This window comes from Diprion similis, chromosome 2 (genome assembly GCF_021155765.1).
Source record: "Diprion similis isolate iyDipSimi1 chromosome 2, iyDipSimi1.1, whole genome shotgun sequence".
Lineage (NCBI taxonomy): Eukaryota > Metazoa > Arthropoda > Insecta > Hymenoptera > Diprionidae > Diprion > Diprion similis.
The window spans coordinates 588,477-601,205 of record NC_060106.1 but is presented as its reverse complement, the minus strand read 5'-3'; the positions used below and the strand labels follow the sequence as shown (position 1 = coordinate 601,205).

At 37.1% G+C, this 12,729-nt stretch overlaps 1 protein-coding gene across 1 annotated transcript; it reads left to right on the top strand.

Annotated features, from left to right (window-relative positions):
- Nucleotides 1–5,382: 5,382 nt before the first annotated feature.
- Nucleotides 5,383–6,379, top strand: LOC124415456 (putative nuclease HARBI1). The gene is made up of 4 exons (XM_046896432.1): nt 5,383–5,625; nt 5,722–5,918; nt 6,058–6,223; nt 6,329–6,379. Exons 1-4 carry the CDS (start codon nt 5,383–5,385, stop codon nt 6,377–6,379), a joined length of 657 nt encoding a protein of 218 aa, XP_046752388.1.
- Nucleotides 6,380–12,729: the final 6,350 nt, after the last annotated feature.

Genomic DNA, 12,729 nt, shown 5'->3' with positions numbered 1-12,729 from the left:
GGGGAGTAACAAAAAGCATTAGCAACAATACATAAATCTTAAAGCCAACTCTGGTTGTTCATTGGCGGCACGGCAGGACTCTACCTTACTCTTTAAGAGCGCTTGCCGCGGCCATCTGGGAGTGGCGGTGCGGGTCGGTGACGGGCTGGTAGACCCGCCACGTCACAGCGTATTACGTATGAAATTATGACAATAACACGTAGTGAAAAAGGGTTAATAATTTGGAAATTTATTCTGATTCTCATTGTCAACAAATTCATGTCAGTCTAATTTTACTATTTATGTTCTCATCATCCATTCATCTGGTATTTGCGTCGATTGGGTTTATTCGGACCCCTCGACGATATGTAACGCTAACAAATCGAATCCATTCAATTTATTATACAGAAGTTAATACGCAATTTCAATTGAGTCAATCGTATTACACCAGTGTAGCGGCCTAACATAAAACAAACACTCCTTTTATCAGTGTAATATTGGATGTTAAATTTGAGCAATTAAAACTCAGAAAATGCCAATACATGCAATAAGGTTTATTCTATGCTTGAGAATCGACGTACAGTTCTGATCGTTGAACTAGACTTGAACTGTCAATGGGCCTTGCAAATTCCTTAAGGCTTTGAACGGGAATCGTGATAATCGATACGTGGACTGATTCATTATCATAGAATTGACTGACAAGGGGCCTCGAGGATGAACTTCTGTTTTAAACGCAAACCTTGACAATCGATATATGGGATAATTTCTGATTGTCGAACTTGACTCGAGGCTTTGGGTGGGAATCTTGATGATTGATACATGGTTATTTCTCATCGTAGAAGTAGACTTCAGGTTATGTACGCGAATCTTGAGAAGCGATGTACGGCGTAATTTCTTATCGTAACAGTAGACTTGAAGCTTTGAATGTGAATCTTCAGAATGCACACATGAGGTAATCTTTGATCGTCGAACTGTACTTGAGGCTTTGGATGTGAATCTTGATAATCGATACATGGTGTAATTTCCCATCATAGAACTAGACCTGAGACTTTGTACGTGAATCTTGACAATTGATACACAGGGTGTTCACACACCTGGAAAATCTAAAAAACCTGAAAATGTCAGGGCATGGAAAACTTGGAATTGTCAGGGGATTTTTAATTTGATCTTGGAAAAAACTGTAAATGTCACTTTTCTAGTGTCAGAATTAGAAATCATTTTTTGGGGTAATTAGTTTACTTTTCTCTACTGGGAATAATTATGCATTTAAATTCTAAGAGCAAACAATCAAACTGATTGAAGAAGCGATTATCATGTTTCACATAGCAATCTTCAGAACAACAGCTTTGTGAGCATAAAATTCAACAAGATATTATTTTATTGATTTATTTACAGTTATGGAACGGGGCATGAAAAACATACTGGAAACATTCCTTACCAGGTCCGGCCCGGTTCGATAGTAAAAAACTGACTCCTACAGATTATCAACGTTGACGTCTTAAAGTTTAAGGTCTAATTTGACAATGAGATACTGACGCATATTTCCATTATCAAACTCTGCATCCAAAGCTCAAAATTATCTTCAAGGCCTCTCGCAAGTTAATTGAAGTATAGTTCGACAATGAGAAATAAACTCATGTATCGATTCTCAAGTACAAACCCTAAGTAAGCTTCTACGATAAGAAATAACCCTATGTATCGATTGTCAAGATTTTCATCCAAAGCCTCAAACCCAGTTTGACGACCAGAAATAACCCCATGTATCAATTGTCAGGATTCACGTTCAAAGCATAAATTCATCCTCGAGCCCCTTGCCAGTTCAAGTCTAGTTCTACGATGATAGTTTACCCCATGTATCGATTCCCAAGATTCGCGTACAAAGTCTCAGGTCTAGTTTTCAATTCTACAAGGAGGAATCACATGTATCGATTATCATGATTCCTGTTCAAAGCCTTGAGTAATTTCCGAGGCCCATTGACAGTTCAAGTCTATTTCGACGATCAGAACTATGTGTCGATTCTCAAGAGCTTCGCCCCAAGCGTAGAATAAACCTTATTGCATGTATTGGCATTTTCTGAGTTTGAATTGCTTAAATTTGACATCCAATATTACATTGATAAAAGGAGTGTTTGTTTCATGTTAGGCCACTACACTGGTGTAATACGATTGACTCAATTAAAATTGCGTATTAACTTCTGTATAATAAATTGTATGGATTCGATTTGTTAGCGTGACATATCGTCGAGGGGTCCGAATAAACCCAATCGACGCAAATACTAGATGGATGGATGATGAGAACATGAATAGTAAAATTAGACTGACATGAATTTTTTGACAATGAGAATCAGAATAAATTTCTAAATTATTAACACTTTTTCACTCCGTGTTATTGTCATAATTTCACACGTAATACGCTTATAATATTAGCGCTTCGTTACAGTGAATCGAAAAACAGTTAAAATCACTGTACAGGAGCGGCGTCTTTCTCCCGACATTATGTTTATCGGCCATGCAAAGTTCTGGGCATTAGGACATCCGTGATATGCTAACCTGTAAAAATATTTAACATCCGTCGAGTCTTAAATTGACGGCTTATGCACTTTGTGAAAGAGGTTATTCGTGCCCTCGCGATCTTGGAGGTTATAGGGGTCACAGCGCCAAGAGGCTGTCGTCGTGGTTTCTCCCACTTCTCTTGTCGACTGCTTCACCGGCCATAGGCAGATAAAATACGAGTAGAAGAGAAACAAAAGTTGAAAAAATGAAGTTAGCCACAGTGGATGCATCGATGAACATTACTGTACATACTTGTTATTCTGAACTTCATCAGTTGGTGCTACTATGTTAATTAAATTAGGAAACAATTACGGATGACATATAGATATTACACTACTCGTTTGAAGTACGACTTCTAGATACTCAATGGCTCAATATCACATTGGTTGCTTGAAAGCACTGGATATCATATAGATTGCATTATATCGTTCAAACTGAACTTCATTCAAACTTATAAAATTCACTTTAAATTATATCGTTATTTTCACAGACACAAAAGTTCATCAGTCTGATCAGTCTTCTTAGTCAATGAGTTCCAGATCCATTTCCGTTTCCAAAGCAATGGTGGTGTCTATTCTGGAGGTCCAAGGTTCTTCATCTGGGTTCCTAAAGACTTTTTTCGTTCCCTAGTTCTTCAGAACATCTTCAGGAATTACGTAGATGTTGCAGCATTTTGCAGTTCTGCGAAGACTGTACCTGATACTCCTTATGGCATTCAGTGTTCTAAGCTTGAGCCTGTTACGTAGCTTCGTTTCAACAACGTTCATCTGACTGAACACTCGCTCCACTTCTGCATCTGAATACGGCATTGAAAATAATCTCACAGCAAATTGTCCAATTTCAGCAAACGGGTTTTCGCCACTTGATCCATCCAGAATTCTTCTGTGGATTTTGTATTTGTCCACAATATATTGGATAAATTGTACCATTGGTCTTTAATGGCAGACACTGTGCAATCATCAGTTGTAAATTCCTTTGCTAGCTAACCCTGGGATAGGGAGTTTGTGCATCTTAATTTTAAGACATTCTTTGACACTTAATAGATTCATTGATTCCAGTAACGTGAAATTCGAAGGAAGTCGTTGTTGAAGTTCCTTGCAAAGCTCAATAGTGAATAGTACGCATCGATTTTCCCACACTTGGTGATCTAGTGAGCTTATTTGCAGTTCTTCAATGGCTATTGTCAATGCATATCCTAGATATGGGTTGGGATCAAGATAATCATCTATTTTAATATGGAAGATATTCATATCGGTGATCGGTATGAGTATCCTTGATACCACCGATTTCAACAGATTGTCCAAATCTTCCAATAACTTTGATGAATCCACCAACTCTGACTCAAACGCTTTATTTGTACGTTGGTCTTCGCCAAGAACTTGCTGCAGATAGATAAGATGTACTTTATTCCTATCACCGTTGTAATTGTTATGTAAAATCTCAGCTGTGTAGCAATTATCTTTTCTGCGAGCAATCTCAAAATGGGTTCTTAATTCTAACCACTGACTTAATAACCTATTTCTTGCAGGTTCCATTGAAATCCAACGTGTATTACTTAGCTGGATAATTTTGAGTGGCGATGTCCCATCATTGATCGGGCTAAATAATTCTCTATAAGCTGACTATCTGATAGCAGAGTAGCTGAACCAATTGTAGGTTTCCCTGATGAAAAAATCTAAATTGCGTAGTAGTGTTTCTTCCGTCGCATAAGACACTGCTAGTTGTAATGAATGGCAAATACATCTGATCAGAACTGATTTTGGCAATTCATATTTTCTTTTCAGTGAAGCGAAAACGCCGTTAGTAACGCCTGTCATAACTGAGGCATTGTCAGTTCCAATGCCAACTAGGTCTTTCAAATCCAGATCGTAGACATTCATTACTTTCTCTATTCCTTCTACGATGCCTTCTGCTGTACCTGAAATAAGTTCAACAAGTTCCAGGAATGTTGATAAAAACGTCTCATCACTCTGGTATCTAATGACAACGCCTAATAGTTTGGTCACTGCAATATCAGTCGATTCATTCAGTATAAGGCTGAACTTTTTCTTCCCAATATCATTCTGTAATTGTAGACGAAAGTGTGGACCCAATACATTTGTGATTACCTGAGTACATTTTGTTCTATGCATTCGTACAGTAAGTTAGTTAGATACTGACACGTTCGATATCCCTAGGAATCGAACGACCCACGGTGTTCAATGAGCACCGTTTGCACTGCCGGCTGCCATGCTGTAGATTCTTTCTTGTTTGCTGCTCGGCCGTATGCGGCAGCCGGCAGTGCAAACGGTGCTCATTCAACACCGTCGGTCGATCGATTCCTAGGGATATCGAACGTGTCAGGGGCTCTATTCTCGAATTGAGGACCCTAGATATCGCATGCGAGATGTCTGAAATATCGATTGCGATATGTGTAACTGTATTCTTGAACTTCGGTTAGGTAATCGTGTACGATAATTATCGTCCACCGCTTATCGACTGGGTAAGACCGTGCGATACTGCAAATCGTGTGCGGTAAAAATTCGATAATTTGAATTACCTTTTGTATCAAACAGAAAAGCTGTTAAAATAAAAATAATCAAACGAAGTTATATAATTCATTTCATAATTTAGCAATCAAATTCGAAAAATGACGTAAAAATCGGAAATTTATTTCTTTTCGAATATCGGCAATATTATCATTTCTTTAGTTATCAATTAAATTGGCCATTATTCGATTATAATTAATTTCGACCACTTCTTTCAATTTCACTGGTATACTGCATTATAACATTCCAGATTGCAAGCCAATAGTCTGCCTCGCTCGACATATATTTTTGATCCTATTTATTCAAGGTTGAAGCTAATATAATGGATCTGGTCTTCCGGAATGCGGTTCAGCTTCGAGTTGCTGAGTTGCTAGAGGATGCAGTCAATCAGGCAGATGTCAGACCTCGACGATATAATCACAGATGTGATGCTTTCGATTTACCTGAAAGACAATTCACCAAGTTATTTCGGCTAAATAAGCGTGTCGCAAATCATGTGATTGATATCGTCGAACAATATTCAGACGAACCACGAAGATCTTCAGCACTGGATGCAACTATACAGGTAAATTTTGAATAAAACTATCTGGGCAATTCTTTCAAATGACGCATCACCATGCATTGATATAAGTTGATGATATTCTACCTTATACTTCTCAAGGTTTTAACAACACTACGCTTTCTTGCATCCGGAAGCTATCAACTTGACATTGGACAAAACGTAAATATGGCTATCAGCCAGCCATCAGTGAGCAGATCGATAAAGGAAGTGACAAACATTTTAGTTCGGCCAGAAGTGTTCGGCACTTGGGTTAAATTTCCAAATAATTTGCAGTCCCTACTTAAAGTTCGGCATAGGTAGGAAGTAATAGCATAAGTTTTCATCACTGCTTCAAATCACTGATTCAAATCTTACAGTTATCATGACGTTTATAGATAAACGACTCATATGCATACAAATGATTGAATCATTCTGAACGACTTTGTACATTTGCAGGTTTTGGACGAAACATCATTTTCCAGGAGTTATAGGGTGTATTGATTGTACACATGTGGCCATTTTCCCACCTCTGAGAGATGATGTAAATTTTCCAGAACACATTTACGTGAATAGAAAAGGATACCATTCCATAAATGTTCAACTGGTACTACAGTCAACTGAAGTAATTTGAATATTGATTGTTCTTTGATATTTATACATCAAATTTTTGTTTTCTAGATATGCGACTCCAACTTGAAGATAATGAATGTGAGTGCCCGCTATCCAGGTACCACTCACGACACGTATATTTGGAACAATAGCAATGTCCTTCCATTAATGCGAGAACTACACAATCGTGACCATCGCTTATACTTATTAGGTAAAATTTTCATTTGCAGTCATTATTATAATCATTATAACAGCTCGTGTGGAAACAAAACAAAGAATAGTTCATTTGAATTAATCTCCGATACAAGAGAATTTTCCGTGAGGTTTGGGTAATATCTTAACTGATTGCCTTCCATGATTATGGTGTTTATTCTCGACTCAACTATAATGGCCAATGTACTTGCCTTGAAAAGCTGGACTAAAGTACCCTCAAAATATTTTATCTAGCGCTGATTTGCCGTAAAAAAGTAGTACTTTTCTACCGTTAATAGGGTAACCACTTTACATGTCAATAAAGTTGCCGTAGTCAAGTTCGGAATAAAATGATTCACATGCAACACAGGAATAAAGCCGATTATTCCATCCTGTGCCGGCAATTCTTGTGTTGCCTGTGTTCTGGTGACACCGTTCAGTGTATCATTTGCGGTATTGCAACACTTTGAATTTTATCAACTGAAAATTGATAGATTCATTTTCTCACTGGATTTTCGACTATTGTAATTTTTTTCAACTTTTTCACACTTTGACTATTAATCCATGAGACTTTTTCAGAAAATGCCGCCAGGAATGCGAGATTTGCCTTTATAAAATGAAAAGCATAAAACAAATTTTGTAATTTATTTCACATACCTTGCCACCATCCTCTCTATCCCCATTTGGTGACACCCCGAAAATTGAAAATCACCGTCATTGATTCCATCAGGTGATTACTGACCTCGCTTCGCTCAGGCAGTAAACCGTCACCCGGGAGTAATCTTCGACTACATTATCTTGTTACACAATGTTGTACTTTGCAACACCTGCATCTAAAGTTCTCTTTTATGCACCGTCTACGGGCACAGAGTCTTTCGCACACCAGTGTGAAAAAAATTTCTCACACGACTAATGCCTAACAGCAGTGAATTTTTATAAAGCCGCTGGCAGTATTTAGAATGTTTCCTTGCAATTGTGTTTCAATGACTTCTCAAGTACTGGTGGATAATGCTTAAAAGATAGGACCTTACATTACAGATATAACAAAAACAATTATGTTAGATACACCATCAAAATGTGGCAATCTCAAGGTCATTGAGGCTCGCCTATCGAAAAGTCTATTGGCACAAGTTCTTTATGCTTTCAAATCCGAAAATAATGAATTTTCATGCAGGCGTCTCTGGCTATGCACTCAGACCGTGGATGATGACCGTGATGATACTAAATGACAACCTTAGTGCCGCAGAAATTAACTACAACGAAAGGCAAATGAGTACAAGATCGATTATTGAACGCTGTAATAGATTGCTGAAAATGAGGTTTCGTTGCCTTTTAAAACACCGAGTTTTGCATTGTGCCCCGGATGTATGCTCTAATATAATCAATGCGTGTATAGTTTTGCACAATATGTGTGTCCACAATGATATACCAGATCCTGTACCAGAACCGGGAGATGAAATTTTGGACCTTGGCATCCATCCTGTAAATAATGCTGACGAAAATAACATACTCGGACGTCATGGAAATCCAGAATTGAGAGCGGGGCGACAACTGAGGGACAGTATAATAAGACAGTATTTTATGTAAGACAATCACTCAAATGTTATATACGAAATCACAGAATGGTTCACTTTATTTCATCACCGAAAACAGTTAGGTATCTTAGAAATGTTGTCAATAAAAAAACGATAGATAAAATTAATATGTTGTGGGTACAAAATCATATATTTATGAATTTTACCCGTACAGAATAAAAATGAAACGTTGGTGAAATAAACAGAAACGAAAATCGTAGCACATGTAGTAGTTTATAATTCAGTTTAAAATTTAAATATATATACCTAATAATGGTAATAAAACAATCAAGGTGGAGGCAATATATAAACTCTGCTCAGCATATTTTTGTTAAATTCCGTTGCTTATAATGCGGTATGAAATTAAAATATATTAACGGCAGTAAAAGAAACAATGAGGTTAAAATATATAAACTGAACTTGGTAGTTTTTTTTTTTTTGTTAAAATTCCATTTATAGTGTGTAATGTGTTATGACATTAAAATAAAATACTGGTACTAGAATAACCAAGGAGATAAAAATACATAAACAGTACATACTAGTTGCCTTAGGCTTAGTATAAAAGTACAATAGACAGCTTCCAACGAGCTTCAATGCCGATAAATTTGTGAACAGGTACATACGTGATAATACTACTGTTTGTTAGGGTGTCCGTTATTTTGGTTGTTTTACATTTTTTTCAATTGCACCTCAAAATATGTTCTTATATTTACTTCGAAGTATAAACATTATTGTCAGACACCAAATTATTTTTTTCATTATATCTCAATTTAAGAAAAAATTAACAAAAAAGATTATTCCAGAAAATTCCCATGTATTTCAAATTTTAAATTTCTATCACCTCATTTTACGTGTTAATAGGTACTTTCCGAAGATTTATACATTTACAGTGAATTTAGATTTTTACGTAATACGAACAAATTTTAGTAGCGCAATCACCAAAATTAAAAAATTACCAATATAACGGCACGCTAGTTTATGAATTAGGAACTCTGGGTTTGGAACGTTTTCGGTTTGTTGTACTGTGTAAAAACAAAATGATTCCGACGTGATTACCATCGTCGAAAAAACCATGCACTATGCAGTCTATGCATACTACTGGTAATTTTTAAGCAACTCTTCCAAACTGTGAGCAATTCTTTCTTTTGCTATGACGTCTCTTTCATACAATTCGAGCTTTCGCTGATAATAAATCTGCCTGGATTCTTGATCTTTTTCTGATATGATCGTAAGCTGATCAGCTTGTGTGATTGATTTTTCAAGTCGTTGTACAGCTGCCATTTTTCGTTGGCATCTTTTTTTTGGGACACTGTGCATTCCATTATGCAAATTGTGCGCACTGTTTGAACTGCCAGGATGTTCAGCTTCTTGGTGTATCTTCTTGGGAACTGGTACTTGGTGTGGAATCTGAAATATGCTGTAACGGCGTCATCTTTCTGATTTCGGTAACCCTATTTTCAGCAGCTCGGTTACGAATTGTTGTAGAATGTATGGTTTTTGTGACTCGTTCTGGCAATACTGGAACACTACATCCATTAGCCTTAATAAAGTTTTCAACAAACTCATAGTCATCAGATAAGCACTGTATTTCTGAAGCTGGGTCAGCATTTGGAGCACTACTTGACCAATCCTGCAAAACAATACTTATGAATTATAAATAATGTAATGCCGTACTAATTCTGACAATAAATATCTTCAAACTGTATATTTACAAATACAGAGTATGAGAACATTCTATAGAACTTGCAGAAAAATTCACAATAGTCATTAAACAATAGAGTTGCATGAACATCCGTTATAGTATAAAACAAGGCTCTATATAATCTGAAGGACATAGGTATTTATACTATCCCAACCTGTACTGAGCCTATCATAAGAATTTCATTCTAAGAATAAGTTTTGAGCAAAGTTGTCAGGTTCTATCTAATAGAGGGAATTTGATGTAAGCAATTACTTACAAATTCAACGCTTGATTCAGCAATACCATCGTGCCCATCTATGACTGTTTTACCCATGATCGCCGAGACGTTTTCGTCTGTTTGCGTCAGTGTTTCATTTGACGCTGGTCCTCCACCGGTAGCATTTCTGTGGTTTTTCAGCATTGTATTTTTTGCTTTCACTTTTGATCGAATGTCCTGCCAGGTCTGGAAGAAATTAATAAGGTAACAATCGACGATTATAAATTTACGGAGGATACACAAATAGAATCATAATCCAACTTATCTGGGTACTACTTATCCTTTGGGTGAATCATAAAATACTTGCTTACGTTAATGATGAAATTAATTTAATAAAAATATGAAATATACTTTTCGCCATTCCTGCCAAGTTTTGAAGGCACCTGGGATTTCGTGGAGTTTTCCAGTGACTTCAGCCCACAAGTTTTGGGCATGTTTGACGGTGAATGAAGATGAAAATTTCCCTGACGTCAGCTCGGGATGATTGCTCATAAAATCTATACAATGAAAGATTATGTATATTGAACAATAACAGAGTTATTTTGTATGGAACGTTAAAACGGTATTACCGGTCCTGGTCGGTCGGATTACCCTTCGGTGGTGGTTGCACTCCCCTCCAACCGGATGCTCGGAGTCGACCAGGGTCAGTTTAGGAGTGAGTAGGGTAATCGAAATGATTGAGACACGTTATTAGAATAAGAACTGTAGTTTATTGGATCTCGTCACTTTGGATCACTATGGAAAGACAGAAATATAGACAGCGTATGCTGCAATCAACTTGGTTTTCAACAATTTATTTTAACTAACATATATAAGTTGCTCAACTAACAGGCTGAAAAGTTACTTTGACACAAAAAAAGAAAGTTCACCAAAGGACAGGTCCAAAAAAAAATATTTAGAGGTGACTCACGGGCCTTCTAATTTCCCATTTAAATAACATAGGAAATCCTTTTTTGCGTGTTTAAAATTTTCTACCTTCTCAATGATGATTAAAATCACTAATTTAATAGCATGGTTTCGTCGAAAATTTGACGCTCTACAAAAAGTTTGCTGGTAAAAAAAAACCTAAAATCAACTGGTAAAAAGTTATTAATAATCAAAGACATATTTGTATAAAATTTGACTGTTTTTCAACTATTACGGCAAAACTATTAGTTTTACCACAACATTCCTTTGAACTTTTTTTGTACTGCATTCAATTTCCAAAAAATTTGTGCGTAAGAAAAATTCTTTGATGTCATAGTTCAAAAACAAATACTAATTACTGTAATTTTTTTTTATTGCAGTTAGGATAGCGCTTTCGATGTTCTCGTACAATTTGTAACAAATATTGAAATTGTTCTTCGTCTTTCGTTAAGCATTCGTTATATTCTTCTAGTAACGAAACACCGCGTTCTGCAACATCATTTGTGACTTTGAGCTTCTTAAAAAATTCTGAACATTCTCTAAAGCTTTCGGAGTTACTCTACAGTTCTACGTCTTCGTCAAGAAAGTCGTAGGGCAAGTCAAATTTTATGAATAACGACGTTGATTTTTTGGGAGCAAATTCGCTTATGTCTCGATCCAGTAATATTTCGACTTGGTTGTTTGGAACTGTGTACCGTTTAGACTCAACTATCGTACTTTCACGATTTTTTATGGCTTTTACAATTTTTTTTTATTAGTTATCGCAACGTTGTTATCAAATAATGATAGAGGAATTAACTCTTCGGTTAAATACCACAAATGAGAAGCCACCTTTTTGAGAGCAGATTGTGAGACGGATAAATTGATTTGTTGATAAAGAAGCAATTCTTGTATCAAGTTTAAATCGTTATTTGGCGCCAGTACAGCCGAAGTTGCAGTGAACCATGCCCTGATGTAAAAAAGAATTACGAAAATGCAAACTTCTCGAAAACCGTTGGTTTCGCGAATCGTAAGTTTGAATTCGTCTCTGAACATGAATATTTTCAAACTGTAGATCGCCTTCGCCATCCACCTCGCATGGTGCATTGCTCCAGGACGCTTGAATGTGTGAGGTATGTTACTGCCGAGAAAAATTGATGACAATTCCAAAAGTTCTTTATAATCGTCCCTGCAGTGAGCCACCTGATAATAAACAAATTAATCAAATCGGAGTATCGATTTTCATTCAAGCAGTACAATAACGACCTTACCTGCAAATGGTTATTGATGAAAATGAGTAAATCTTGTCGTTTTTCTGCTACAACATTTACAACATTTTCATCGACCATGCCGCTTTCAAATTTCGATTGGTCGACGTTATCCCAATTATTTTTGAACCTTAAGAAGATCGATACGTTGGGACCAGATTGCGTAGGCCAGTATATTTCGAATACGGTTTTCAGAATTATTTCGAAAATATGATGGCGACACGGTAAATAAATCAATTCTCGTCCCAATGTTCTCTCCAGTATAGCACATGTACCGTTTCGTATACTGTAACGTCTCGTTTTTCTGTGGCTGTCACAGACGCGTTGGACGTACTTTATCCCCTTTTCAAGGGCGGTTATGTCGATAAGTGTTGGCGTGGGCGGTCCCTGCCCACGGGTGCTGCTCGTCCTTCGATGCGGAGGTGCAACGCTGTGCGCGGGAGTATGAGGATTTACATGGGTGAAGTGGCGAAGAATCTACCACTGCAATAGTGCGTAGACGTAGCCGGTGAGGTGGATGGGTGTGTGATTGAGCAATGCAGGGTGCTTTGCATTAGCGCACGACCGCAGCCGTGTGTGCGTGTGTAGTGGCAATGAATCCTTCACTGCAGTAGTGAGAAGATGCAGCCGGAGGTGTGAGTG